The sequence below is a fragment of the Dermochelys coriacea genome, chromosome 1, assembly GCF_009764565.3.
Source record: "Dermochelys coriacea isolate rDerCor1 chromosome 1, rDerCor1.pri.v4, whole genome shotgun sequence".
NCBI lineage: Eukaryota > Metazoa > Chordata > Testudines > Dermochelyidae > Dermochelys > Dermochelys coriacea.
The window spans coordinates 200,021,209-200,046,692 of record NC_050068.2 but is presented as its reverse complement, the minus strand read 5'-3'; the positions used below and the strand labels follow the sequence as shown (position 1 = coordinate 200,046,692).

The following is a 25,484-nucleotide window of genomic DNA, read 5'->3' as shown; positions in this document are numbered from 1 at the left end:
TCTCTCACCAACACAAACTGGGGCCATCAAAGCTATTACTTCAGTTGCATCCGATGAAGTGGGTCTTAGCCCACGAACGCTTCTGCTCAAATACATGTGTTAGCCTCTAAGGGGCCACAAGTCCTCCTGTTCTTTTTGCGGATACAGACTAACAGGGCTGCGACTCTGAAACCCTTCACCCACCTTGCCTCTGCAGCTGGCAATAAGGAGCAGTACATCGAGCGCTGAGCTGGGCGCACGTCTGTAGAGTCAGGTGCTGGGTAGCCAATGGCGGGATGCGAGCCCCCTGTGACAGTCCCACGCTGCCCTCAGGAGAGCCCAGCCACGTGCCGATCCCCTCCCCTTCCCTCCTCCCCCGTCACCTTACTCTGAGGAGACCGTGTAGCGTCACAGCATTCCGCCCGCTGTGATTGGCTGATCCCCGGGGGGGGGCGGGGACGCCCTGCCCAATGGGAAGGCCGCTTGCCCTTCCGCCGGCTGGCCGGGGGTAGGCTGAGCGGCGGCGCTGGGCTGGAGGTGCCTTTGGCGGCGCGTGCGGACGGATGGCGGCTCCGCGGCGCGTGAGCGCCCCGCGCTGAGTCGCGAGCCGGCCCCCGCGGATGGAAGCGCGGAGCGGGCTCCGGGCGCCGCCTGGTTCCGGGCGAGCTCCCCGGGGCCGCTGCTGGGCGCTGCCCACCGCCCTGCTCTGCCTGTACGGCTTCTTCGCCAGCCTGCGGCCCTCGGAGCCCTTCCTCACCCGCTACCTGCTGGGGCCGGACAAGAACCTCACCGAGACCCAGGTACCGGCCCGCCGGCGGCGCGGAGGTGCTGGGGGAAGCGGCGGTGCCCCATCTAGGGGTTCCCCCCCCTCCCCCGAAACTCCGGATTAACGCAGAACTCCCGGAATTGTATCTGCATCCCCCTTCCCTCTCTCCCCCGCAGAGCATCCCCTCCGGGGGGAGAGAGGGGAGCTGTGCACAGCAGCCCCACCCCACGGTGACTGTCTGATGGCAGGCGGGATTGGAGGGAGACAAAATGGCATCATCCCGGTGGAGTCTGGCCACTGCACCCCGTTGCTGAAATGTGACTCCTTGTTAGGGATTTTTTTTTTTTTTTGAGCTAGGCTTCAGGGAGGCAGTGGTGCCTACCTATTAGCTTGGGGCAGCAAGAGTCAGGACTTCAGCTCTGCCACTGATTCTGTCTATGAACTTGGAAAAATCACTTAAATTTATGCCCCCTCTTCCCTTTCTGTAAATTGGGGTAATAGGTTTTGGAAGGTGCTTGAGATCATCCTGTTAAGAGCACTGTATATACTCGATGTATCATTGTTCTGCAGGACAGGGGGGGCAGGGGTTAGTCGTGTAAGCTTGCCCTTTCTCACATGCCTCAACTTGAAGCTGGAGAGAGTATGGCTAGGTCTTTGCTGCCGCCTCTCCCTCCCCCGTGTGTTTTGTAAGCAGTGAGACAGCTAAGTCATGTTAACTATCTTACTGTAAATCCTAGTGCAGGGAAGGCACATGAGGCTTTTACCCTGATGTAGCCTAGGTAAGATCAAACCAAGGTGTGGGGTATAGTGTTCTCCTCCCCTAGCTACATTTTGTTAAAAACTAATTGTGTCTCGTCTCCAGTAGGATTTTTACAGCAATGTAACTCACACACGTTAGCTGTCTTGATGTAAAATGTTTTTTTGTTTTTGTCAGTTGTAAACATAACTACCTTCTCTATACTAGATATAGGCTCAGTCTCTGACCTGCTCTTGGCTTGTCTGACAAAGGAAGAGTGTATGGGGGCATTTAAACATTTAAAAAAAATCTGAAGTATTGGGGATCATCTTGTCAAGTACATTTCAGTACAATGACTCTTGATCACAGCTGATTGAATTCAGACTGGTGATTTGGAGCACAAATGTTGGTTTGTTTACACTCTCTTTTCCTTCTCATTGATAACTAGTTTTCCAGTGTTCCTCGCCTGTAAATGTCTGGGGAAATAACAGGGAATTTAAAAATAATTTTGTCATGTGTTGAGAATGCAGTTTTCTGTGTGTCTGAAACAATTCCCCTTCTTGATAAATACCTTCAAATAGCACTAAATACTTACTGATCACTCTTGTTTAGCTCTGCAAAAGCAAGCTAGAATCCAGATTAATAATTTTTTACTTGAAAAAACAAAGCAACAAGAACATCAGATTTCTGTTTGGAATAGATTTGTACATGGTTTAGTGGCAGTGGAGCTCAAACTTTTTTACTGGTGACCCCTTTCACATAGAAAGCCTCTGAGTGTGGGCCCCCCATAAATTAAAAACCCTTTTTAATATATTTAACACAAGTATAAATGCTGAAGGCAAAGTAGGGTTTGGGGTGGAGGTTGACAGCTTGTGACTCCCCATGTAATAACCTCGTGACCCCCTGGTTTAGGGGCAGCGGATGTTGATTGGCATGGCTTTGGACATTGCTGCCTGTGTGCCTACAAGATGATGGAAATGCCACAGAGGCAATATTTGTCCCCTGTAATGCAGACAGCATGCAGATTAAGGCTATGTCTATACTGGCAATTAAGTGATAAAAGTTTTATCGCTCAGAGGTGGTATTCTCTTCTTTCTCCTCCCCCCACCCCCGAAGACTGCACTGCGGCGCAGTGAGCTGAGGCTGCGCTGGACGGGGAACAGCAGGGGAAGGGCCGGGGACTAGCCTCCCGGGCCAGGTGCTCAGGGGCCAGGCAGGAGGGTCCCACAGGCTCGATGTGGCCCGCGGGCCATTGTTTGCCCACCTCTGTTTAATCTAATCTTGGTCCATGCCCCAGGATTGGAAGTGCCAGAGTACAAACTGAGAGGAGTTGTTATTGGGAAGAAAATCTTCACAGGAGGACCTGCTCTCCCAAAATCTTAATGTCCATGGCCTAAAAATTAGTTTAAAGGGTCGCTGTCACATAAGTCACACTTTTGTCTGAAAACGTATGCACTATCATTCTAAATTACACTTAAGACTGCTATAAATTTTTACAGGGAATCATTGCAATGTAGGGCAGGAAGGAACCTAGAGAGGTAATCTAGTAGTTCCTCCCCCTATACCAAAGGTGGTAATTTTTTGTCAAGGTCCAAATTTCTTGGTCAAAATATAGTCGAAGTCCAGACTCTAGAGAAAATAATACAAAAATAACAATAATGATAAATAAATAAGATTTTTGCAGTCCATTCAAAAGCTTCTGGCGATCTGAATTTGGCACACGGTCTGCCTATTAGCTTTGGCAGAAACAAATATTCCTAGTTCATCCCTCTTTAACCTGTTCTTAAAAACCTCCAGTGATAGGGATTCCACAACTTTGTTAGTAATCTATTCGAGGTCAGAAGAAAAGGAGTACTTGTGGCACCTTAGAGACTAACAAATTTATTAGAGCATAAGATTTCGTGAGCTACAGCTCACTTCAAAGCTTATGCTCTAATAAATTGGTTAGTCTCTAAGGTGCCACAAGTACTCCTTTTCTTTTTGCGAATACAGACTAACACGGCTGCTACTCTGAAATCTGTCATTATTTGAGGTCAGTGACCCTTATTTGTGATCTGCTATATCCCCCAGATCCTTTCCTGCAGTTCTTCTGCTTAGTTATTTATTCTCCATTTTGTGTTTGCAACTGATTTTTTTCTTTCCTAAGTGTAGTACATGTCTTCATTGAATTTCATTTTGTTGATTTCAGACCAGTTCTCTAATTTGTCAAGGTTGTTTTGAATTCTAAACCTGGGCTCCAAAGTGTTTGCAACCCTTCCTGGCTTGGTGTCATCTGCAAATTTTATAAGGATACACTCCACTCCATTATCTAAGTGCTTAATTAAAATGTTGAATAATAATGGACCCCGGAGAGCCTCCGGTGGAACTCCACTAGATAAATCCTTCCCAGTTAGACTGTGAACCATTGCTAACTACTCTTTTAGTACAGTCTTTTAACCAATTATGCACGCACCTTATAGTAATTTCATCTAGACCACATTTCCCTGGTTTGCTTAGGAGAATGTCATAATGTATAACACGATATAGTTTGAGTGTTTGACAGCACTTGCTGTATAGTCAATTTCCTCTTTGTTGGTGTTTATAAAGATATTCCCAACAGGGAACCAGAAAAACCCCATACAAATAATCTTAAAAGGAATTTTCTAAAGGCTAACTTCAGGGCAGGCTTTTTAACTGATGCACTGATCCGGAATCTGGATTTAAAAAAAAAAAAAAGTACATGTCAACTGTTTCATGTTGACAGTGTCCACTATAAATCGGTAGCAAATTCATTATCCGTTAAAGTAAATGCCAGTTGGTGACATGGCAAAGTAGTAAGAGAAGCAAAGTAGAGAAGCAACAGCTATTACTATTTCTTCACTAACAAATGAGTGGTAAAGCATGATCACTTTTTGATAACATTAATAGTAATGTTCCTCTTCTTTGGAGGAATGAACAAATGTACTAGTTGCAGGTTCAGACCTAAACTTGCCTTAACTTAATTAGTGGCTAGGATACTGGATTGTAGTCTGGCATCCTGACCTCCTGGGTTCTGTTCCTGGTTCTGCCACTGATCTGTTATGTGACTTTGGACAAGTCAGTTTCCTTGGATGTAAAATGTATAATGATTTAGAAATACATTACAAAGTAACTTACCCACTTCTGTAAAGTACTCTGTGATCTACATCTGGGAAGCCTTATGCAAGTATTTAAGCATCTATATAGTAGTCTGGTGTTCTGGTAAACAGCTGTTGCATTTCACTAGTGGATGAAAACTATTGTATTTGTGAAGCACTCTGGGAATTCTGGGGATGGAATGACACGTATAAATTTAAGATTTTTATTTTAAGTATCCAATCTCAAGTCTACTGTTGCCTCTAGTTCCCTGTACAGCACTAACTAGAGGTAGAAGGGAGGGATGTTGCATTTTGTTCAGTATATTGTTGGCATTGCTGGGAAATGGTTTTACTAGCTGTTTCTTAAATGTCTGTGTTTAGGAATCCTTTTTCCTTTGAACTTTCAAATACACAAAGTTTACTTTCCCAGGTAGATTGGTTAATGACTTGCTTTTCTTTGTACAGGTTTTCAATGAAATTTATCCAGTATGGACCTACTCATATTTGGTGTTGCTGTTTCCTGTATTCCTTGCAACAGACTATCTCAGGTACAAACCTGTAATCCTTCTCCAGGGACTGAGCCTTATAGTGACATGGTTCATGCTGCTCTACGCCCAAGGATTGCTAGCTATTCAGTTCCTCGAGTTCTTCTATGGATTGGTGACTGCTACGGAGATTGCCTATTATTCTTACATCTATAGCATTGTGGACTTGAACTTGTACCAGAAAGTCACCAGCTACTGTCGAAGTGCCACTCTGGTTGGTTACACTGTGGGTTCCATCTGTGGACAGGTTCTGGTATCGGTTGCCAAGTGGTCCCTGTTCAGCTTGAACGTCATCTCCCTGACCTCTGTGTCTGTGGCTTTTGCCGTAGCCTGGTTTCTGCCAATGCCCCAGAAAAGTCTTTTCTTTCACCACATCTTGAGAAGCCAGGCCAGAGGGGAGATGAAAGTTCTAGATTGTAAAAATGGAGCTGTCATCCGAGATGATCCTGCCTTAAAAAGGGTCCCTGGGTGGGAAGACATTGAATCGAAAGTTCCCTTAAATGTAGAAGAGCATTCTGCAGAGACACAGGTAAGCCATGCTGTTGTCTTCCATTTCCTTGGAACATGTTACTATCATGGCCACCTTGTATATGTAGTGACCTGTATGTCTCAATTACCCGACAGCAAAAGGTATCCCTCTCCACCTCCTCACCCACGTGTGGCACAGAAAAGTGCTTTCCCGGCTTCTTTTTGATCACGCAATATTGTAGTGCAGTCGTTGTCAAACTTTTATTTCTGGGGACCTAATTAAAGAAAATTGATGCCATGACCCAGTGGAGCTGGGGATGATGGATGTGGGAGGGGCTCAGGGCTGGGGCAGAGGGTTGGGGTGTGGGAGGCACCACGGAGTGTGGGAGGCACCATGGAAGCGGACATCAGCAGGTCTGGCTCCTAGGCGGAGGCACACAAGCAGCTCTCGCCCACAGGCACTGCCCCCACAGCTCTCATTGGCCGGCTCCTGGCCAATGGGAGTGTGGAGCCAGTGCTTGGGGTGGGGCAGTGTGCAGAGCCCCATGGGCCCTCCCCCCCGCCTAGAAGCTGGACCCACTTCTGGGGTGCAGCACGGTGTTGGAGCAGGTAGGCACTAGCCTGCCTTAGCTGGGCAGCACTACCGACGGGACTTTTGATGTCCCAGTTGGCAGTGCTGACTGGAGCTGCTAGGGTCCCTGGGTGCTGAGCAAGGTGACCCAGTGCCTTACATGCTGTGACCCAGTAATGGGTTGCGACCCGAACTTTGAAAAACACATGTCGAGCATTATTCCTGCAGGTACCTGGTCACTTTATTTAAAATTCTCTAGTGCTTTATATTATGAAAGAGGAAATTAATAAATTCCCATTCAGTTATTTAAGAAATGAAACATTTTTGGGGGGAGGTAGTGAGAACCTTATGGGTGCCCAAAGTGCAGTTAATACACCCCATGGCATCACAATATGCAGCTTGCCTCTGCCACCTCAATAACCTGGTGAGAGGAAAAACTGAGGAACTACAGAGTTTTATTGCAGGTGAACTTGCTAATCATTTAATCTGACCAGGAAGATACTGAATCAGAACAAGAATTTAGGGTTGTGTGCACTAAGTTCTGATGCAAGCCTGTGGGAGTATTTTAAATAGAATATAGCCTGTGGGAGTATTTTAAATTTGTCCAGTTGCCCAGTTCTATAATTAACTTATTACCACTTGGCATATGTGGTTGCTGTAACTGGACTGCAACAAACTTAGTCCTATTTTTTTTGATCCTGGAAGTATCTTAGAGTACCTTTTTTTTTTTTTTTTTCCTAACTCTGCTGAAATTCTTTATAATAAGTGACAGTAAATCACAGTAGACACTTGTGTGTATACACTATGGTGCAGGCATAAGATCAGTAAGTGATAAAGGACTCATGGATTAAAAAAGCCCTTCAGGAGGGACTTGAAATGAGATGGAGAGTCAGCCTGATGAAAAGATGTTAGGAACTACAGAGGAGAAAGCTCTTGCATTGTTGTTGGTGATATTTGTATCGCATTCCGAGGGACAATCCAGACCAGTGAGGGGATGTCACCGCTTGCTCTTCAATCTTGGGTCACTCATAATCAGCCTGCCAGCATGCAGATCACACCCCTGAGTGTCTGTATATAGTCACTACCCTGGTTCAGTACTTCTGACCCCAGGAGTCTGTCAGCAACACTGCAGTCACACTCTTGCTTCCAGCAGCCTTCATTGTTACTTGCAGGTTGACCCCAACACACTCCCAGTCCCAAATTTCCCCCCAAAATATGTTCTTCACTGCCCAGCCCTCTCCTGGACACTCCAGATATTATAGGTCTGTTGCCCATGTAAGGGGTCAGTGTACAACAGTTTTGCTACTTGGGATTACCAAACAATTCAGTTTAAACACAATCCTAGGTTAGTTTAAAAGTGATTTTGAGTACACATATTAGGCATTAAAGTCAGAAATGGTTACAAGAGAAATAAAGATAAAATTCTTTTTGGGAATTAATTCATGTGAATCTGAGAACCCTAGCCTGGTCATTCCTGAAAGGTGAGAGAAGCTGGTCATTACTGGTCATTACTACTCTCTCCTTATACAGTAAACATTAAGCTGGCATCGGTGAGGTATTTTTTGCATCAGAAAGCTAACATCCCCCTCCTACACCTAGTCTCGTTCACATTCAGCATAGCATGATTCAGGGAGGAGGGTTGTCCACAGTAGAATTTGGTTATCTTTAAAAAACAAACAAACACAAAAAAACCGCCCGCCTCAAATTGCATATAAATTACATGAAAATAACATTATTTATTTAGGTTGCAGAGTCCAGCACTCAAAAGTAGGGAAATGCCAGTTTTATGATTGCCTGGGCAACCTTAATTTGGCCCTCTTGTGTGGATGCATTATGATAATGTCTAATTGCATGATTGTATACTGGTTTCTCTTCTCCTCCCCCCCAACCCACCACAGGACCCCTGCTTCATTCAGTGTACAGAATGGTTGTACAAGAGGGTAAAATTAAGATTGCACAGACCGCCATAAAAATCGCATTTCCTAACTTTCAGGGACTTGACTTCTCAACCTTAACATTCTCAACATTTTTTTTTTAATACATTTAACTTGATATAAAGCCTCCAGTTGCTAATAGGCATCACAGTAGAACGGGTTTTGAGGACTGATTTGAAGGACAGAACAGGAGCTTCACAAACTAGTTCAGGAAGGGCATTCCATGCATAAGGGGCTGCTGATGTCCATTGCAGGGGGTTTGGGGAGGAGAAATCCTAATGGTGCTGATATGACCCTTAATGGTTTTGGGAAGAACCCTGCAGTGTCTTGGTACAAGATGAATTACTCTGTACAACTCCTGCAACTATTAATTTAATTTGGCATGAGGAGTTGCTAGATCTGCTACTGAACCAAGTAGTCTGAAATCTAGCATCTCTATTACAAAGCAAGCTAGTACTTATTTTCTCTGGTGCTGTTCACATAAAGCAGTAGGGAATATAATTACACATTAGATAGTAAAGTAACCAGCCTCTCTGATGGATAATTAACTTCTGCTCTTCCCACCCAAGGTAAACACTTACAAAAATCTCTCCCTGGAACTTCTCTATCCAACCTCATTCTAGGTGAGCTGCATGAGAAGAGACCGTAAGTTTCTTTTTCTTCACGCAATCCAGCAATTGTGGTTGCAAGAAACTTCTGCTCTGCAGCTCCTATGTCTGAAACAACCTTCTTCTATCTTTGCTCCATAGAGTCTCCATCACTCTTCAGATCTCCTCCAGACAACATATCTATGATTGTCTGAGCCTTTTCACCTATGTAATTATATTGCATCTCTTGATAAACGGGGTATGAAGCTATGTAATGGGACCACTAATCTGAATAATTGTAATCTCTGAAAACTGGTTTTGTGGGAAACTTCCAAATACCTGCTTGGGAAAACTTCCGTGGTTGCTCTCAAACTCTTTCTACTTGATCTCTGGCTCAAATCCAGGTCAGATTGGCAATGACTTGAAGCTGTTTGATGGTTCTGTGGCCTGTGTGAAATAAGTTGGTGGCCTCTGTCCAGTTCCTAGCAAATAGGGTGGGGAGCAGAAAATCAGTCTCACCTCCACCACAACTAGCAGTAAATTGGCCCTTAGAGCGCAGAGGCCAAGGTTTATATAGACCATGGAGAATGAACTATTTTTTCACCCATGCAGGGTTAGGTGGGAAAACGTGTCGCTGGGACAGTCTGGGGATGCTTTGTTGCCTACTCTGTGACAGACTGAGTTGTGGTGTATGCAGGGCTATTGCTCTGGAACTTCCTGCCAGTGGTAAGTTCATTTGTGGAATAAGATGAATCATTCAGAAATGGGATGATATTATTATTTTTTTTTTTTAAAGTCTGTGCAGGAGCAGAAAGTGGATATCTCAAAGGTGCTCAAAGAGCTATGGCGGGACTTCCTGCAGTGCTATTCCTCCCGGCCTATGCTCTGCTGGTCTGTGTGGTGGGCATTCTCAACTTGTGGCTACTTCCAGGTAATAAACTACACGCAAGGCTTGTGGGAAATGGTGCTGCCTTCTCAGAACTTCAAGATCTATAATGGTGGCGTGGAGGCAGTTTCTACGTTACTAGGTAAGCTACCTACTAAACTCCAGTTTCAAAGGGTGCATGTCACAAGGCATCTAAACACTATATCAAACCATAGAACTAGCATGTTACGTCCTTCAAACTCAGTATTGCCAAAACAGGTCTGATGTTGCAGTGCTTCCTAGCATGTACAGGCGAAAGAATGACACTGAATTAAATTTTCATTGGGTGGGTTTCATGTGTAATGTCTAAAGGTGACTCAGCTGCACTGCGCTGATTTTGTAATCCAAGAGGTAGGTATTGAAATGTGGAAATACCTGGTCTTTCTACCTGTGATGTGCAGTGTTACAGGACCCTCCCAAAGCAGTTGCAGCTCTGGAATGGTTAACAAAACTCTCCGGATGTACGACAGACTCCCTATGTATAGTTAGGTGTTAACATGATTGCCAGTTTAAATGCAGTTGAGGATCTATGACTTTATTGCTCAAACAGACTGAGGTACCGCTGTTTTTAGTTGGAAGTATTGGAAGAAACTTGTGAACCTCAAAGTAGTCTGCCCTGTAACCTCAGTTGCCAAAGGCCTTGCTTGACTGAAAGGGTCAGGTAAGGCATAAGTGAAAAACTTTTGTGTAACAGAAGTCTACTGGACATTCTTTGTCACAGCTGTGGGGGATACTTTTAATACTACTCTAATGTGTTCACTCAAAGGAGCACTAAATGATACACAGCTAAGGTGCCTAATGCAGTATCACCCTCCTAACCTAGTTGGTGGAAACTGAGGCAATGAATATTAATGACCTTGTATTCCTTCCCTTCCCCAGAGGTGTTGAGCACTTGCCTGAGGTTCAGTGGGAACAGGTTGCTCAGCACCTCTGAGGACTAGAATCATAGAATATCAGAGTTGGAAGGGACCTCAGGAGGTCATCTAGTCCAACCCCCTGCTCAAAGCAGGACCAATCCCCAATTTTTGCCCCAGATCCCAAAATGGCCCCCTCGAGGATTGAACTCACAACCCTGGGTTTAGCAGATCAATGCTCAAACCACTGAGCTATCCCTCCCCCCCTAGATCATAAGAGACTTGGCCCCCATACAGATCATCACTTTCTAGACACAGAACCCAGCAGGTTAATTCCCATCTCTCTGCCTTAACCATTTGACCACCTGCCTCCATAGTGCTCGGCCAAGTTTAAATAAGTAACAGAACAAACCTGACTGCTAGAGTACAGTACCTCCTGATGATGGGATCAGAATAGCTCACTTGGGTCTGAGCCGGAAGATCGTATGAGGACGAGTGAATCAGCTACAGTCTGGGGCACTAGGGTTGCTCGCTCGCAGAGCTAGGGTGGGATTTGCAAAAGCATTTGGTACTGGCTTGACTTTATTCCCATTGAAGTCTAGTAGGAGTTTACCACTGACTTCAAGTAGAGATCAATTAGTCCAATGATGAGTACTGTTGAGAATCCTACTCTTGATTTTAATATGGGTTTTGACACAGTCCCAAATGTCATTTACATAAGCAAACTAAGGAAAATGTGGTCGAGATGAAATTGTTGTAGGGTGGGTGTACAGCTGGTTGAAAGACCATACTCAAAGTAGTTATCAATGGTTCACTGCCAAACTGAGAGGATATCCCATGGGGGCCAGTCCTGTGTCTTGGTACTAGTCAATATTTTCATTAATGACTTGGAGAGTGTCCTTATAAAATTTGCAGATGACACCAACAGAGATCTTCTAGCACTCCGGGGGACAGGATTAGAATTCAAAATGACCTTTACAAATTGGGGAACTGATCTGAAATCAACAAGATGAAATTTAATAAAGACAAATACTTCACTTAGGAGGAAAAATCTCAAATGCACAATTACAAAATTAAGGATTACTGACCAAGTGGTTGTACTGCTGAAAAGATCCTGGAGGTGATAGTGGATCACAAATGGAATATGAATCAATTATGTGATGTAGTTGTGAAAAAAATCCGTAATATTCTGTGATGTATTAACAGGAGTCTTGAATCTAAGACATGGAAGGTAATTGTCCGGCTGTACTTGACATTGGTGAGGCCTCAGATGAAATACTGTATTTGGTTCTAGGCACCATACTTCAGGAAAGATGTGGACAAATTAGAAAGTCAAGAGAAGAGCAACAAAAACGATAGAAGGTTTAGAAAACCTGATCTATGAGGAAAGGTTAAACAAACTGGGCATGTTTAGTCTTGAGAAGCTGGGGGGAGCCTGATAAGACTTCAAATATATTAGGACAGCGATCAGTTGTTCTCCATATCCACTGAAAATAGGACAAGAGGTAATAGGTCTAGTCTGCAGCCAGGGAGATTTAGGTTAGATATTAGGAAAAACTTTCTAACTCTAAAAGAAAAGGAGTACTTGTGGCACCTTAGAGACTAACAAATTTATTAGAGCATAAGCTTTCGTGAGCTACAGCTCACTTCGTCGGATGCATCTAACTCTAAGGGTAGTTAAGCTCTGGAATAGGCTTCCAAGGGAGGTTGTGGAATCCCCATCACTGGAAGTTTTTAGGAACTGGTTAGACAAACACCTGTCAGGCAGGGGGTTAGACTTGATGGCCTCTCAAGCTTCTTTGCAGCCCTACAATTTCTGATTTTTTTTTTTAAATATATGCACAATAGTGGAGCTCCCCTCATGCCCGTCTCATATATTTAGACATTGGTTTCTCTTAATCTAATACACAGAAGGCTTAAGCTGAATGTCTGAGGAACTATTAATTTGCATATTGTTTTCCTTTCTACTTATAGGAGCTGTTGCTGTATTTGCTGTGGGATACGTAAAAGTATCTTGGGCTACCTGGGGTGAGGTGGCATTGGCCCTGTTCTCCCTCCTCATTGCTGCTGCTGTATATGTCATGGACACTGTTCGTAACATCTGGGTGTGTTACGCCTCATATATAATCTTCAGAATTGTCTATATGCTGCTCATCACAATAGCAACGTAGGTATTTTAATTAAAAAAAAAAAACTTGATAAGACTATTGTTGTCTGTCTCAAAACTGGCTTAATGCTTTGCATGTAGGCAGTGCCTTTTGTGCAAGGATCTTGAAGTTCTTTACACTTGAGCTTTGACAAATTGCCTGCAGTTCAGTGGCAGACCTTGGGAATAGAACAGAGGTTTTGTGATACTAAAGTCATTGTTTATAAATACTGGGTAGTGCTGCCTGTCAGTGAAATGTCTTTCCATAAACATTGTTTGAGTGAAGCCATAGGGAGGGGAAGAGGGGTAAGTGCTATGTCAATAATATATGATCAAAGCTTAGACATACAAGAAGGAAGATGAGATGAGATAATATTATGTCACTTGTGGAGTGCAGCAACTTTTTAATCAAACACTATAGCACAGGTTAGCTAGGAAGTGAAGGAAAGATTTAAGAATTTTTATTAAGATGATAAAATAAAAATAAAACAGTACAGAGTTTAAGTGTAGAAATTTCTGGTTATCGGGGAATAATGTACAGATTATCAAGGGGTGTGCAGTTCGGTTTAGAATCAGATGGCGTAAGGAATACATAATCTGTAATATCCCCAACTGGGGGTAATAGGTTAGCGGGTCAAAATACAGCCATTGAGATATGAGGGTATGTTCATATAATGGTTATGGTCAGGTGTGGAGTATGAGTGGATATGAGGATGGATTTACCTTCATTTGGTGAGATTTAATGTTCAGTGAGTTTATTGTTCCAGTTCATATGGTCCAATGGAAAAAGTCTCTGTCCCACTGGAACCTGCAGAGGGAGTTTTCCTCAGTAGGACAAATTGGAATCGAGCCAAGACAACCAATAACAAGTCTCCTCCTTAAAGGAGGAGGGTGTGAGTCAGTGCAAAGGTGCCCCCTTCTGGCCTAGCAGGGCATGGGCCCAGCTCAGTCAGCTCAGTGGGGCTGTCAGTCTTTCTGGTGCCCAGGAATCTGAATACCCTCTTTGTTCTCAGGTACCACGGGGGTTGGTCCTTTCATCCCTGGGCAGCTCTTTAGACGTTTGCTGACAGGAGCTCCTTTCTCCAGCCTGCTTACTCCTCTTATAGTCCCTGCTTCCCAGCCCTTGTATCCCCCCTAGCTGCTGTGAGACTGCCAGTCAGCAGTGGTTGGCAGTGCCTGTATTAACCCTTAAGTTGCTGGGCCAACATGGAGTGCATACACCCCGTGCTAATGGGTTTTTTGCATCTTTTCTGAAAGATGGCCCCTTCCAATGGCACAGTGCTATGCAGGTACTAGGAGAGAATATTTCAGTACTGACTCAGATAAAGAATGCAACTTATTGAACATCTGAAACTCTTTTCTGCAGCAGTTGGGGTTTCCCTGTGACAGTTTCCCCAGTGGTAGCCCGCTGTGACCCTGCTTAGCTTGTGAGATGTGATACGATCACAGTGCCAAATGATGGAAATGTATAGCCAGTTTATGAACTAACTTTTCAACCTGCATAGCTTGCTTATCTAAATATTGTTTCACCCTGAAAGATTCCTTCTTCCCTTTTCCTCCTGTATTCACATTTCTCCCTTTGTCTTTCTGCTTAGGTTCCAAATCGCTACCAATCTAAGCATGGAGCGGTATGCTCTGGTGTTTGGTATCAATACTTTCATTGCCTTGGCTCTGCAGACTTTGCTCACCTTGATTGTTGTTGACTCCAGTGGTCTTGGGCTAAACATATTCACACAGGTAAGATCACTGCTTTATCTTTACTAACTGGGGAAGAAGGAAAGGATGTAAATCAGGATGTGGAGCCTCTCTCCTGCCTCTGTCATCTGTTTGTGATTCTGGTCCAGGTTATTGCTGTTCAGAGGGTGTTCCGTAACCTGCTTAATGACAGGTTTCAGAGTAGCAGCCGTGTTAGTCTGTATTTGCAAAAAGAAAAGGAGTACTTTTGGCACCTTAGAGATTAACAAACTTATTTGAGCATAAGCTTTCGTGAGCTACAGCTCACTTCATCGGATGCATCTGATGAAGTGAGCTGTAGCTCACAAAAGCTTATGCTCAAATAAATTTTAGTCTCTAAGGTGCCACAAGTACTCCTTTTCTTTTTGCATAATGTGCTTTGTGACCTTGTGTGTGGAGAGGGAAGAAAAAGAAAGTGTCAGTTTTGTTATCAGCAGACAGTTGTGTCCATGTTACAAAACCACAACCACACTTAGCACCTGTTGACTGCCTTGTTAATTTTCTCTGACTAGTCAAGGATGGAGGCTGAGCTTCCATCTCACCCCATTGGGACAGGGTTTGAGGCACAGGTGTGTGGGAGAACTGGGCTGCCACTATTCATTAGACATGTTCCTGGAGCCCTGTGCAAGTGAAGTTCCTGGTTAGTTCAGTGAAAGATTTTTCTGTGTGCATGCTGTGGCATTGGTTCCTTTTAGGTAAGCAGCCTTGGAGACTAAACTCCATTTGTCTGGAGTCTTTCCCCAGTTCTAATTAAAGTAGTGATAAATCCAGATAATGAACTAGGTGCAGCATACTTCATTCACCAATCCTATTTTTAAAAAAAAAAAAAAAAGAAAAATATTTTTCCTTTCATATAAGATGGAGAGGAGTGGATTTGCTAACCTTTAACTTACCAGTTTTTTTCTCCCACTCTGCAGTTCATGATCTACGCTAGTTACTTTGCAGCCATATCGCTGGTGTTCTTGGTGAGTGGCATATACAGTGTTCTGAAGAATTACAGAAGACGGGAAGAGATGCCAAGCAGATCTACTGCAAGCCCTCCTTAATGCAGCGAATGAGGACATATTCAGCTGTGATGTATGAAGATGAAGTATTTATTGCTGTCTTTGCCACTTGTTTTCCAAGGCAGCCATCTGAAGTGTAATTTATACTATGTTAGTAGCACACATCAGAGGGAAAATTATTTAATTAGATCTTGCATAAGTAAGAATAGCCATTCCTTCTCAAATGCCTTTTTTATTGTTCAGTTCCATGTGTATGGAGGTGCACTGGGGTATCACAAGTTTGCTCAAGAGGTGAAAGGCTAGTAAAACCTGTGACTCTCAAGATCATCAGTGCAAATAAGGCTTTGGGTGTATAAATGCTCCCTCCATCCAGCAGTCAGTGTTTGAGCATGAAAAGCCTGGAGCTGCTGCAGGTCAGTTGTGAGGTTCGCCAGCAGAGCTGCGTGTGGGGATCCAGGGCTGGAATAGCAGGAGGCAGGCTATAAGTCAGAATTTAGGTGCATTGGCGGAGCTGTGTTGTATCTGCCATTGTGCCTTACCCATGCTGTTAAACGCACACTTCTGAGTACTGAATATATTTTAAACTTGAGGTTTGTATGTCTGCACGTTCCTTCATATCACTTGTACTATTTCTACCTGGTCTGCCATCCCATCTGTCAGAGTATCAGACATAGCTTTCTTTTGTTCTCTCCCCGGAAAGCTAAAATGTGTTCTGGATTAGCCTTCTGACACCAGTGAGTTGGCTGTTGGCAAATACATCTTGTTTTGGGAAAGTCCATGCTGCTGCTTGCTTCGAAAGGACTGTAATTCTGGAGAGAACCAAATAAGCTATGTATTTGTCCAGAATACTGGTCTGTGGGATCATGGATGTCATTTAGGACTCTTGACTCCTGTGATGCAAAGGCCACTGACCCTGAATGCTCCAGTGTAGGTTACTGTAGTAGGCTACACTAGTACTGGGAATGAAGTTGACTGACTGCGTTACTGCAGTTTTTTCATCTAAATAGTCATTTCTTTGGCTTTTTTTTTTTTTTTTAAAAACACTTGGTGACGTCCTATTTTGATCAGATCTGTCCATTCTTAAACCCTTCCCCCTTTCTAACTAAACAGGAAAACTCTGCATCCTAAAACCTGCCTTTGTTTTGCAGTCTGGACAACTTGGAACTCGCCTGAGTAATCTGGAAAAGGAAGCACACAGCAGTGCAATTTTTTGTATCTAAATTGGCTCTTTTGGGAGGGCCAGTTGCTATGCTATATGCTTCTTATCCAGTTGATTCTACCATGTTTACTCACTACTTTTTTTTTTTAAACGTAATTGAGGTTTCACAGGTATCCTTGGACGGAAGCAATTTTTTTTTTTCTGCCAAGAACTGAGAATTGGTCCATGGGGGGGGAGGGGTTGTTGGGAGGAGAGAGAGTTCCATGAGAGAATGCTTTTCTTACAAAGTGAGCCACAGAATTGAGTGTGTATGCTCATTATTCTCCTACTGTCCAGGACCTGATCCAACTCGAACCTGAGATGGCTTATGGAGCCCAACAAGTATAGTTGGACCTGAGGCAAAATCCCAGGATCTGAACTTCCCCAAACTTCCTGCTTTTGAAATCTGGTTTGTTAATGTTTCCTGGGACCATTTTTGCTGACCTCTATTTGTATGCAACTTAGCTGCCTTATCCTGAAAAAGAAACTTGAAAGGAACATTTAAAAGTTGTTTTTTCCTTTTGTTTTTTAAGGAAACTTCTCAAGCAGTGTTAAAGGGTAGGTTTTAGGCAAGGAGAAATTGTGATTAAACATAATTTGATAACTGTTCTTGGAAAATGGATGGCCATTTCACATGCAGCCCCTTGTGATATAATCTCAGCCTGGTTTCAGAGTAGCAGCCGTGTTAGTCTGTATTCGCAAAAAGAAAAGGAGTACTTGTGGCACCTTAGAGACTAACAAATTTATTAGAGCATAAGCTTTCGTGAGCTACAGCTCACTTCATCGGATGCCAATCTCAGCCTGGTTGCAGATGATACAGGAGCATGGGGATGAATAACCAAAAAAGGAGGCTGAACCTCTAGCTGTGGCTCCCTGGTTGGGAGGTGGGAGAGGAGACGTGGTCAGGGATAAGGGGGCTGAAGCTGGGGATGGGGCTGGAGCAATTCTGGGAGTGGAGGGGCTGGGTGGTGCTCCCTCCCCACCCCTGTGGGGCTGGCCTGGGTCCCATTGCACCCTCCCCCCGAGCATTTGCCCCACAGTTTGAGGACCTCTGTTCTAGCGTGATGTTACTAATGGATTGTGGCAAGATCAAAATGTCTGTTGTACAAAAGTTATCGCCATGTCTGTTTTTAAATATATGTTCACTTTACACTATATTTATTTAGGCCAATGAATGTAGGTATCTTAAGCCTGGAAGTCCGTTTCAGGTTCTTATGATTATCACTGGTATCTGAATGCTGCAGTGATGGAGTAGTATAAGAACCTAGATGGAGGAGAGACTATTTTGTTGTGGAGGGAGTGATGTTTGTAGAAGCAAAGGTATATACATATGAAATATTGCAAACAAGACATAATCATGCATAGGACCTCTTTATTTGGTTTTATTCTGATATTACAGCAATTTTTATCAAAGTATTTTACAACGTATTTCCTAAAATGATCTTATCTGTATTTCATCACCTTGCTTATGTTGAGCATTGCTTCTGCAATGGACATGGGTCTTTCTAATAGTTCTTATGTAATAGGAAATAGGGTGTGGGGGGGATAAATTAAAAAGGAACCACAGCTAAAACAAATCTTGGTGGATGGCAATTAACTATTTACAGCTTTGTAGATGTCAGTACAGGAAAAATCTTGTGTCCGAGACAAGGTGTCTACTCTGACCTCTTTGGACTGCTTAGTAATCTAGTTTTAGTAAGCATTTATTCAGCAAGGGTGAATTTCATTTGTAGGTGGAGGGCCCACTAAAAGGGTACTGTGGGAGGGAACACCAATCAAGGAGCCACAGACACATCCGCTGCATGGGATGGGAGAGATCACTGGAAAGCAGGTTCCAGAGCGGCAGGTTGAGGGAAGAGCCACTGAATGGATGCTTGTGACCAGGAACCCTCACAGAGAGAGCTGCCACTACCCCAGCCCATAAACTCTACAAAATAACCTGCCATAGAGGGGTTGTGCTTCAGTTCCAGTCTAAGGATGGGGGTGGCTTGGCTTTTGCAAAACCTGATCCAGCAGAGTGAGGTTTGAGGGGAAAATGTAGGAGCTCGAAGAGTAGCTGTTGCTCTGTGACCATTGCGACATAGTGGCCACATGAAGGATTCTGGCATAGATGTGACAGCAAGTACTGAAGACGTGAGCCACGGGCCTGAGCATCAAGCAGCAAATATCCCAGGTAAGAAGTAGAGGCCAGCCATGAAGGGGAAATACTTTAAAATAGATTTGTTGGATCCACATCTGAAAACTAGGTTAGACAGGTGGGGAGACAATAATAGTGGTGCTGGTGTCCACCACTACATCCACCAGCAAGCAAAAAAGGAGTAATGCTACCACGGTGTGTCTTCTCTAAAACCAACTCTTAAAGATAATTGCCTTGGAATCTAGACTATTTTTAATTAGTTTTATGTACTACACCCTCCCCTGCCAAGTCTTCTGGCTTTACAGATGCTATCTCGTTTCAAAAAGTGTCCTCTCTCATATTTAATATATGGAAGAGCTAAACAAACGAGGCAAATTTTCACTATACAAGCAAAATGGGGGGATTGACACGCACACACGGTGCCATTAAAAGCAAGAACTCTAAATAATGTCATGTAGAGTAGTATGCTTTTTTAAATTGTGTGGATGTTTTGCCCCAAATTGGTGGTGTCCCTCTAATTTGTAGATGGGTTGCTTTGGTCTGGGACTGCATTGATTTGTTGTATCCTAGTGCCACCTAGGGCACCCACCAAATTACTTAAACACCAAACACCTACGAAGCGCAAAAGAAGTGATCTTGGAACACATTGCTTTTGGAATACACATGGTAGTGTGCACTGTGCTTGGTAGCAAGTATATACAAGTTTGGGCCAATAATAAGGGAAAGGTAGAAACATTTTCTAGTACACCTCTACCCAGATATAATGCTGTCCTCGTGTTATAGGTGAAACCATGTTGTATTGAACTTGCTTTGATCCAGTGGAGCGTGCAGGCCCCCCCCCCGAGTGCTGTTTTATCGCATTCTATCCAAATTTGTGTTCTATTGGGTCGTGTAATATTGGGGTAGAAATGTACTTCACTTTTATAAAGTGCTTCTCATCTGAGATCTTAAATTACTTTACAAAGGAGGTCAGCATCATTACTCCCATTTTCCAAAGAGGAAAACTCAGGTGCAGAGATGAAGTGATGTGCAGGATCACCCAGCAGGCCAGTGGCAGAACTTAATTCCTTATCTTTAATCTGAAAATTGATGATGATGGTTCACCCTTCTGCCTTACTTGGATGACTAGATGAGTTGACTCAGCTGGGTTTCCAGGCAATCCAGGGGATTAAAATCTGATGCTTAAGGCTAGATTCAGCTGTGATGGTGAATTATAAAGCATTGGGTGAGATTCACTAAATGATGCATCTCTGCTTGGCACAAGATTCCCAGTGGAAGGCAGTTTGCCAGGTAAGAAGTCATAATTGCAGCCATAACTATCCATGTGTAGAGAGTCCTGGAGATAGTGAAGCTCCAAAAGTGCATGGGTGTGGCTAGATTGCAATGAGCCAGCAGCCAGTGAGAGCATTCCTAGAAGTCCCCAGCAGAACTTAAAACTAACGTCTTCCATGGAACAACCCTACTGGGCAAGGGGATGGAGTGGAAACCCTTCCCTTGAAGTAAAACTGGAGGTACATCATGAACTTCCCTGCACCAGCCATGCCACCTATTACTTGCTATGGATTCTTTGCTAAAGCTTTATAGTCACACGCATCTCCTTTCTTTTTTGGTAGGTCTAGTACTGCCTGTGGAAATTAGAGCAGGCTTGATGCAGACTTTGTAATGTGAGTTGTCATGTGAAAACTGAGTCTGTCTTAAGTGTTCTGATCAATAAGCATCTATTTCAGTCTAGCTAAAGATGACATCTAACCAATGGTTCTCTGTGCTGTCATCACTTGCCCTTTAAAACTGTGTTTTGAAAACCAATGGCCTGTTTATCATAAGTGCTAGGAGAATTTCAAAAAAGAAGTAATACAGCAAGTTAAATTGGCTGGCTACTATAACATTCGTCAGAATTAGTAGTGGAGCCCTACATTATTTGCAAGGTGTTGACAGGTGCTTAGCAACAGTGACATTCCCAGTCACCTAAGAATGCTGCTGATAGCCACGAGTTCAAACAAAAGGGTTTCTAGTTCAAAATTACCTTTTTCTATTTATATATGTTATGACTGGTTTCATTGCCATACAACAGCTACCAGAGCCTAAGCACAATGATGCAGTGTGCTACAATCTACAGGTATTATTTGTTTTACACTCTACAAATGTCAGACAACCCAGGATGTTACTGTAAAATGTTTTTATACTTGAGGATCTCTTTTTGAATCCTTTCCTTTCTACCCCTAGTCATAGCTCCTTGAAATTTTTGGAAGTTATTGATTTGTGTTAACTTCAAAAATTTGTAAAGGTGATATGTAATTAGAGGGCACTAGTCCTTCTATGGTTAACTATCGAGCTGGCTTCTTGTTACAAGCACAAATTTCAACATTCTACTCCTAACTTCGTTTGAATTTGATCAGTGTTCATTACCAAACAAAACATGTATGTTTAATACACAATCTGACAAATTTAACCTACATAACCTCAAACACTGATGCAACCACAAATCATTTAATACTATTTCTTAAAACTATTTAAATTTATACACTAATGGTCTTCTCTTAAAATGTGTACTTCCACAGTAAGTCATACAGTTATAACAAAACTTAGTACACTGAAATTCTTTGGCCTGTCACAGATCTATTAAGGTATGTCTCATAAAAAATTAACTATATAACCAAGAACATATTTCAGTTGGCTTATTTGTACTTATGAACATAATTATTGGAATGTTGTGTATGAAGAAGGAAGTGATTTCTAAAGTTTCTCAGACTCTTAACCCAGGACTTTTTGTTAGTGCAATTTAGAAATGGACATCAAAAATTGTCACTTCATGTTAACCCAGTTGGTTGGGTTGGAAGACTTCTATTTAGCACTCATCTCTACCTGATTTTTCACTGCCCTGCATTTGTAGCAATTTACATGTGTGCAAATCCATGTTGCAATGGCTTAAAATGACTAAAGCAGTGAAAGATAAGATCCTAGATATCCGTGTTTAAAAGGTGGGTAAATAAGTACCTCCCTTTTAAGAATGCTTAGCACTTATCCAGTGTTTTTCCAAATGAGGCACAGAATGGCTTAGTGACATGCCCAAAGTCACATAGCAGGAAGACAGTGACAGAAATGTGAATTGACATGTTTCAGAGTAGCAGCCGTGTTAGTCTGTATTCGCAAAAAGAAAAGGAATACTTGTGGCACCTTAGAGACTAACAAATTTATTTGAGCATAAGCTTTCGTGAGTTATAGCTCACTTCATGCATCCGATGAAGTGAGCTGTAACTCACGAAAACTTATGCTCAAATAAATTTTAGTCTCTAAGTTGCCACAAGTACTCCTTTTCTTTTTGAGAAATGTGAATAGCATCCTTGCCATCTAACTTTCAAACCCTACTTTAGATAATTAATATTCATAGTTTGAGAACTATTAAATTGCATTGGCAGTTTAAACATCATTACAGTATTGCCAATAATAGAGAGGCACTCACTATAAGCTACTGTTTTTCAAATTTTTGCATAAAATGCCTTATGGGCTGAAGTTTCATGTTTAGTAGTAGTGGCTGAAAGGTGAATTTTTTGAGTCATTATAAAATATATTTTTTGGTAATTTTTTTAGATCTGTGAATGGGAGAGCGTTTTCCTCCATTTAAGCATCTTCAGTGTACTTTGTGTCCTGCTTCAGCACCTTACAGCTGACTATCTCAACAGCCTTTGCAAATAGTGAGATGCTCTACACACACTTTCTGAAGCAGCCAAGCTGCAAAGATCCCCTATTTTACAGCTGGGGAAAGAGAGAGGAAGGAACTTGCCCAAGGTAACATCGTGAATTGGTGTCTATGCCAGGGTTAGAACTTGGGACCTCCAGGCTCCCAAAGGCACATGCAATTCTTTAGAAAAATACTTCTCAAGGTCTGGAATGTAACCTAGAAGTAGATTGGAAGAGGGTGGTTGGTGGAATACATCCCAGTTGATGAGAGAGAAGAAAAACCTTTTAGTTACTAGGGCCCAGAAAGAACCTGGGCAAGGGAGGGAAGGAATAGCTCCCCCCTCCTTCTGTTTGTGCAGTCTCTACAGCTCTTCTCTCAACCCTACTGCAGATCTTCGCACCTCTTTTTTTCCCCATGTGCCAAGTATCAGATTCAGGGCAAGGTAAGTAGCACATCAGGGCCTGTAGAGGTAACCTCGCCATCTTTTGGAGTGATCCAATCCAGGGCTGGGGGGGGGGGGCGGCAAGTCTATCAGAAGTCCTAGCCATCTGCAGTACCCAGAAACCTCTAGTTGTTTGTTCATATAACCCCCAACAGATTGTGGGATTCTGGGCCATTGTCTGAGTGGCTGAATTGCATAAACCACAATGTTCAGAACCATTGATCTGTGAAGCATGCTGCCAAAAAGTGTCATTTTAAATACTTGCTGTGGAATTAACTCTATGTAGACAACTATGAAGTGATTTGATTTATAAATAATGAAGGGATAGTGTAGGTGGTAGAAATATTTAATGGAACCTTCTGCATTGTTGTCCTTCTCACTTAAGTTCCATCCCATGTTTCGATGTATGTATATTAAATTAAACTGCTGTTTGCGGTGTTATTGCTATCTGGATCCAAGGATATGAGAGAGGCAAGGTGGATGAGGTAATATCTTTTATTAGACCAACTTCTATTGGTGAAAGAGGCAAGCTTTAGAGGCCCCAGAGCTCTCTTTCAGGTCAACTAAATTGCTGTGTGCCCTGGGGCTTAGCAAAGGAGAAGCAGAGGGAAGGCTGCTAGGCTAGTTACCAACTTGCAGGATTTTATAACCAGTTTTGTAACGTTTGAGGTTTCCTTAAAGCCCGAACTGCAACCATGTAACTATGGGAGATTGGGCTTGCTGCCCCCCCCCCCCTTGGAAAAAATAATTTTCTGTGCCCCGTGGTTGTAGAGGCTTGAAACCAGGCCCTGGTGGAACCCGACAACAGCTCAGAAACCCGAGGGGGGGGGGGGGGGAGGATCCTAGTGTTTGTTATACTTCAAATCTCATGATTTCTGAGCCCTGACTCTTGATTTATGAACAGGTGCTGTGGGCTATGCTGGGCGCTGTCTACAAACTGGCCATGGGGCTGGGATGCTCGATCAGCTTGTGCCTGGAGGCAAAGGCCTCAAGCACCGCATGGGGTGTGAGACGTCAGCCTGGGGCTGCGTGTCTGGCTGGATGTGGGGTTTCCCTAGGAAAGCGGGCCTGGCTACGGGAGCACGGGCAGGGGGTGCAGCCCGTGTTAGCGCTAGTGCTAACACAGGTTTCAGAGTAGCAGCTGTGTTAGTCTGTATTTGCAAAAAGAAAAGGAGTACTTGTGGCACCTTAGAGACTAACAAATTTATTTGAGCATAAGCTTTTGTGAGCTACAGCTCACTTCATCGGCTGCATTTGGTGGAAAATACAGAGGGGAGATTTATATACACGCACGGAGAACATGAAACAATGGGTTTTATCATACATACTGTAAGGAGAGTGATCACTTAAGATGAGCCAGCGCCAGCAGCAGGGGGGAGGGAGCTAATAAGCAATGGTCACATAAACACCACCCTATATCGGAAACCTACTGACCGCTATTCCTACCTACATGCCTCTAGCTTTCATCCAGATCATACCACCCGATCCATTGTCTATAGCCAAGCTCTATGATATAACCGCATTTGCTCCAACCCCTCAGACAAAGACCTACAAGATCTCTATCATGCATTCTTACAACTACAATACCCACCTGCTGAAGTGAAGAAACAGATTGACAGAGCCAGAAGAGTACCCAGAAGTCACCTACTACAGGACGGGCCCAACAAAGAAAATAACAGAACACCACTAGCCATCACCTTCAGCCCCCAACTAAAACCTCTCCAACGCATCATCAAGGATCTACAACCTATCCTGAAGGACGACCCATCGCTCTCACAGATCTTGGGAGACAGGCCAGTCCTTGCTTACAGACAGCCCCCCAACCTGAAGCAAATACTCACCAGCCACCACACAACAGAACCACTAACCCAGGAACCTATCCTTGCACCAAAGCCCATTGCCAGCTCTGTCCACATATCTATTCAGGGGATACCATCATAGGGCCTAATCACATCAGCCACACTATCAGAGGCTCGTTCACCTGCGCATCTACCAATGTGATATATGCCATCATGTGCCAGCAATGCCCCTCTGCCATGTACACTGGTCAAACTGGACAGTCTCTACATAAAAGAATAAATGGACACAATTCAGACGTCAAGAATTATAACATTCAAAAACCAGTTGGAGAACACTTCAATCTCTCCGGTCACATGATTACAGACCTGAGAGTGGCTATCCTTCAACAAAAAAAACTTCAAAAACAGACTCGAAGGAGAGACTGCTGAATGGGAATTAATTTGCAAACTGGATACAATTAACTTAGGCTTGAATAGAGACTGGGAATGGATGAGTCATTACACAAAGTAAAACTATTTCCCCATGGTATTTCTCCCCCCCACCCCACCCCCCACTGTTCCTCTGATATTCTTGTTAACTGCTGGAATTAGCCTACCTGCTTGTCACCATGAAAGGTTTTCCTCCTTTTCCCCCCCCTGCTGCTGGTGATGGCTTATCTTAAGTGATCACTCTCCTTACAGTGTGTATGATAAACCCATTGTTTCATGTTCTCTCTCTGTGTGTGTATATAAATCTCTCCTCTGTTTTTTCCACCAAATGCATCCGATGAAGCGAGCTGTAGCTCACGAAAGCTTATGCTCTAATAAAGGTGTTAGTCTCTAAGGTGCCACAAGTGCTAACACACCCTGCTCTGGCTGGCCTTGGCCACCTTCCAGGATGGCGAC

General features: G+C 43.5%; 1 protein-coding gene across 3 annotated transcripts; it reads left to right on the top strand.

Moving 5' to 3' along the window:
* Positions 1–475: 475 nt before the first annotated feature.
* Positions 476–17,150, top strand: SLC19A2 (solute carrier family 19 member 2). 3 transcript variants are annotated; one of them, XM_043511731.1, is made up of 6 exons: positions 476–779; positions 5,042–5,650; positions 9,487–9,709; positions 12,435–12,627; positions 14,202–14,343; positions 15,258–17,150. In XM_043511731.1, the coding sequence occupies exons 1-6, from the start codon at positions 600–602 to the stop codon at positions 15,384–15,386; spliced, it is 1,476 nt and encodes a 491-aa protein (XP_043367666.1). In that variant the 5' UTR covers positions 476–599; the 3' UTR covers positions 15,387–17,150. The 3 variants fall into 3 exon arrangements, with proteins under 3 accessions (XP_043367666.1, XP_043367667.1, XP_038242724.1); XM_043511732.1 differs by having other exon boundaries at positions 485–779; positions 5,042–5,509; XM_038386796.2 differs by having other exon boundaries at positions 485–779; positions 9,478–9,709.
* The last annotated feature ends 8,334 nt before the right edge of the window (positions 17,151–25,484 follow it).